This window comes from Neopelma chrysocephalum, unplaced genomic scaffold, assembly GCF_003984885.1.
Source record: "Neopelma chrysocephalum unplaced genomic scaffold, ASM398488v2 Primary Assembly neopelma1_97005, whole genome shotgun sequence".
In the NCBI taxonomy this organism is placed as follows: Eukaryota; Metazoa; Chordata; class Aves; order Passeriformes; family Pipridae; genus Neopelma; species Neopelma chrysocephalum.
In genome coordinates, this window is record NW_020925647.1 from 1 (window position 1) to 4,801 (window position 4,801).

A 4,801-nucleotide genomic window follows, 5' to 3' on the forward strand; every position below is an offset into this window, starting at 1 on the left:
ATTTTGGGGGGATTTTGGGGGGGGTTTTGGGCTTCCCAATTTTCAGGAGGATTTGGGGTTTTTTGAGGGGTTTTGGGGTGATCCCCAAAATTTCGGGGGACCCCCTGACACCTCCCCAGGGGGGGAATTTGGTGTCCCCATGGGGTAAATTTTGGGATGGATTTTGGGGGGGTTTGGGGTGGATTTTGAGGGGTTTCGGGGAGTTTTTGGGGTTCCTCATTTTGGGGGGAATTTGGGGGATTTTGGGGGGGTTTCGGGGGGTTCCCCCAAATTCGGGGGGACCCCCTGACGCCCCCCCAGCCGCGCCACCAGCCTGGAGCTGCCCATGGCCATGAGATTCCGGCACCTCAAGAGAACGGCCAAGGAGGCCGTCGGCGTCTATCGGTGAGAACCTGGGGGGCACCTGGGGGGGCACCTGGGGGCACCTGGGCACACCTGGGGGCACCTGGATACACCTGGGGGGCACCTGGGCACACCTGGGGGGCAGCTGGGCACATCTAGGACATGTGGGATATATCTGAGACACACCTGGGACACACCTGGGATACACCTGGGGGCACCTGGGGGCACCTGGGGGCACCTGGAAGGCCTTTGGGGGGCATTTGGGGGCACCTGGGCACACCTGGGGGCACTTGGGGACACCTGGGGGGCACCTGGGTACACCTGGGCACACCTGGGATACACCTGGACACACCTGGGCACACCTGGGGCACACCTGGACACACCTAGGCACAACTGGGATACACCTGGGGGCACCTGGGAATTTTTGGGGCACACCTGGGCACACCTGGGATACACCTGGACACACCTGGGACACACCTGGGGACAGTTGGGACACACCTGGGGACACCTGGGCACACCTGGGACACACCTGGAACACACCTGGGCACACCTGGGACACACCTGGGGGCACCTGGGGGTGGTTGGGACACACCTGGGACACACCTGGGCACACCTGGGGGCACCTGGGCGCACCTGGGACACACCTGGGACACACCTGGCACACCTGGGGGACAACTGGGACACACCTGGGGGGCACCTGGGGGGCACCTGGGAATGTTTGGGGCACACCTGAGGGACACCTGGGATACACCTGGACACACCTGGGGGGCACCTGGCGCACCTGGGCACACCTGGGCACACCTGGGGGGCATTGGGGCACACCTGGGGGGCACCTGGGCACACCTGGGGGGCACCTGGATACACCTGGGGACACCTGGGACACACCTGGGGACACCTGGGACACACCTGGGACACACCTGGGGACACCTGGGACACACCTGGGACACACCTGGGACGCACCTGGGGGCACCTGGGAATGTTTGGGGCACACCTGGACACACCTGGGGGCACCTGGGCACACCTGTCCCCCCCCAGGTCGGCCATCCACGGGCGGGGCCTGTTCTGCAAGCGGAACATCGAGGCCGGCGAGATGGTGATCGAATATTCCGGGATCGTCGTGCGCTCCGTCCTCACCGACAAGAGGGAGAAGTTCTACGACAGCAAGGTGGGAAAGGGACCCCAAAATTTGGGGAGAGGGACCCCAAAAATTGAACCAAAATTGAGCCAAAACCTGGCCCAAAATTTAGTCAAAACCCGGCCCAAAATGGGCAGAAAACCTGGCCCAAAATTGAGCAAAAATGAATCAAAATTGAGCCAAAACGTGGCCCAAAATTGAGTCAAAACATGACCCAAAATGGAAACAAAACCCGACCCAAAATTGAGTCAAAATTGAGCAAAAATGAATCAAAATTGGGGCAAAACCTGGCCCAAAATTGAGTCAAAACCTGGCCCAAAATGGGGACAAAACCTGGCCCAAAATTAAACCAAATCCTGGCCCAAAATTAAGTCAAAATTGAGCCAAAAATGGAATCAAAACCTGGCCCAAAATTGAGCCAAAATTGAGTCAAAACTGAGTCAAAACCTGGCTCAAAATTGAGTGAAAACCTGGCCCAAAATCGAGTCAAAATTGAGCAAAAATGAGTCAAAACGGAGCCAAAAATGAGTCAGTTTTGGGCCAGGTTTTGACTCAATTTTGGGCCAGGTTTTGGCTCAATTTTGACTCATTTTGGCTCAATTTTGACTCAATTTTGGCTCAATTTTGGGTCGGGTTTTCGCTCAATTTTGGGCCAGGTTTTGGCTCCATTTTTCGGCTTCATTTTTCTTCAATTTTGACTCATTTTTGGCTCAATTTTGGGACAGGTTTTGACTCAGTTTTGAGCTGGGTATTGACTCAATTTAGGGCCGGGTTTTGGCTCCATTTTTGCTCAATTTTGTCTCGATTTTGGCTCAATTTTGACTCAGTTTTGGGTCAATTTTGGGCCAGGTTTTGACTCAATTTTGACTCATTTTTGGCTCGATTTTGACTCATTTTTTGCTTATTTTTGATTCCATTTTGGGCCAGGTTTTGGCTCCATTTTGGCTCCATTTTGGGCCAGATTTTGACTCAATTTTGACTCAATTTTGACTCATTTTTTGCTCAATTTTGTGTGATTTTTCGCTCAGTTTTGGGCCGGGTTTTGGCTCAATTTAGGGCCGGGTTTTGACTCCATTTTTCCTCAATTTTGACTCGATTTCGCCTCCATTTTTGCTCAATTTTTGAGTCAAAATTGAGCCAAAAATTACTCAAAAATCACCCAAAATTCACCCAAAAATCCCCCAAAAATCCCCAAAATCGAGCCAAAAATGACTCTTTTTCCAGGGCATCGGGTGCTACATGTTCCGCATCGACGAGGCCGAGGTGGTGGACGCGACGATGCACGGCAGCGCCGCGCGCTTCATCAACCACTCGTGCGAGCCCAACTGCTACTCGCGGGTCATCCACGTCGAGGGCCACAAACGCATCGTCATCTTCGCCCTGCGCCGCATCCTGCGCGGCGAGGAGCTCACCTACGACTACAAGTTCCCCATCGAGGAACCCGCCGCCAAGCTGCCCTGCAACTGCGGCGCCCGCCGCTGCCGCCGCTTCCTCAACTGACCTCGGGGGGGGTCGGGGGGGACAAAAAAAGGGGGTTGGAGAGAAGTTATGGGGGGATGAAAGGGTTTTGGAGGTGGAGGGTGGTGGAGGGGGTGATGGAGGAGGTTGTGGAGGGCGTCCGGTCAACCGGGAGGCGTGGGGGTCAACCAGGAGGCGTGGGGGTCAACCAAGAGTCTTGGAGGTCAACCAAGAGTTTTGAAGGTCAACCAAGAATCATGGAAGTCAACCAGGAGTCTGGGGGGTCGACCGGGAGACGTGGGGGTCAACCAAGAGTCTTGGGGGTCAACCAGGAGTCTTGGGGGTTGATCTGGAGTCATGGAGGTCAACCAAGAGTCATGGAGGTCAACCAGAAGTTGTGGAGGTCAACCAAGAGTTGTAGAAGTCAACCAAGAGTCGTGGAGGTCAATCAAGAGTGGTGGAAATCAGTGAAGAGTTGTGGAGGTCAAGCAGAAGTCTTGGGGGTCAACCAAGAGTCTTGGGGGTCAACTGGGAGGCGTGGAAGTCAACCAAGAGTCTTGGAGGTCAACCAAGAGTGGTGGAGGTCAACCAAGAGTGGTGGAGGTCAACCAAGAGTCATGGAGGTCAACCAAGAGTTACAAAGGTCAATCAAGAATCATGGAAGTCAACCAAGAGTCTTGGAAGTCAACCAAGAGTGGTGAAGGTCAACCAAGAATCATGAAGGTCAACCAAGAGTTACGAAGGTCAACCAAGAGTCATGGAGGTCAACCAGGAGTCTTGGGGGTCAACCAAGAGTCTTGGGGGTCAACCAGGAGCTGTGAAGGTCAACCAAGAATCATGGAAGTCAACCAAGAGTTTTGGAGGTCAACCAAAAGTGGTGGAAGTCAACCAAGAATCATGAAGGTCAACCAAGAGTCTTGGGGGTCAACCAAGAGTCCTGGAGGTCGACCAGGAGTTATGAAGGTCAACCAAGAATCATGAAGGTCAACCAAGACTTGTGGAGGTCAACCAAGAGGTTTGAAGGTCAACCAGAAGTTGAGTTTCTCCCAAAGCCCCCCCCCAGGCCCCCCCCCCCGACCGCCACCCTTGGCCCCCCCCCCCCCCCCCCCCGCGGCCCCCCCCCCCCCCCCCCCCAGCCCCTCCCCCCCTCCCCCGGTGGGTCCAGCCCCTCCCCGCGCGGCACTTTTTGGGGGCGGTTTGTTATTTTTTGGGGTGTATTTTTTTGGGGGGTGGGGTTTCGGGTTTTGTATGTTAATTTAAAGGCGGCGCCAGCCCCGCCCACAATAAAGACTCTGATTGGTCCTTGAGACTCTCTGCTTGAGGGGTGGGGTTGGTCGGGGACCCCCAAAATCCCCCCCAAATTTCCCCAAAACCCCCCCCCCAAAAAATTCCATTCTGGCGGTTTCTGGGACTACAACTCCCATCGTGCCTCATTTACTCCCCCAGGGCCTCATTTGCCCTTCCAGGACCTCAGTGACTCCCCCAGGGCCTCATTGACCCTTTCTGGGCCTCTTTCGCCCCCCTCAGGAGCCTCTTTTACCCTTCCAGGACCCCAATTGCCCCCTCAGGGCCCCATTTACCCTTTCAGGGCCTCGTTTACCCTGCCAGGACCCCAAGCACCCCTGAGGACCCCACTTACTCCCTCAGGAATCTTTTTTACCCTTCCAGGACCCCATTCACCCCCTCAGGGCCTCTTTGACCCCCTCAAGAACCTTTTCTACCCTTCCAGGACCCCAGTTACTCCCCCAGGGCCTCTTTGACCCTTCCAGGACCTCAGGGCCCTCATTGACCCTAGACCGCCATTATACCCCGCCTACAGCTCCCATGATGCCCCGCGGCGCCCATAGAGAAGCGTTGGCGATGCGC

General features: G+C 55.6%; 1 protein-coding gene across 1 annotated transcript; it reads left to right on the forward strand.

The window, feature by feature from the left end:
• Positions 1–289: 289 nt before the first annotated feature.
• On the forward strand, positions 290–4,237 carry LOC113960989 (histone-lysine N-methyltransferase 2B-like; the record flags this gene model as incomplete). Its single annotated transcript, XM_027670954.1, has 5 exons — positions 290–384; positions 1,378–1,507; positions 2,702–3,198; positions 3,299–3,378; positions 3,499–4,237. Coding segments are annotated over 3 exons (501 nt in total), but the record flags the coding sequence as incomplete, so codon positions are not given.
• Positions 4,238–4,801: the final 564 nt, after the last annotated feature.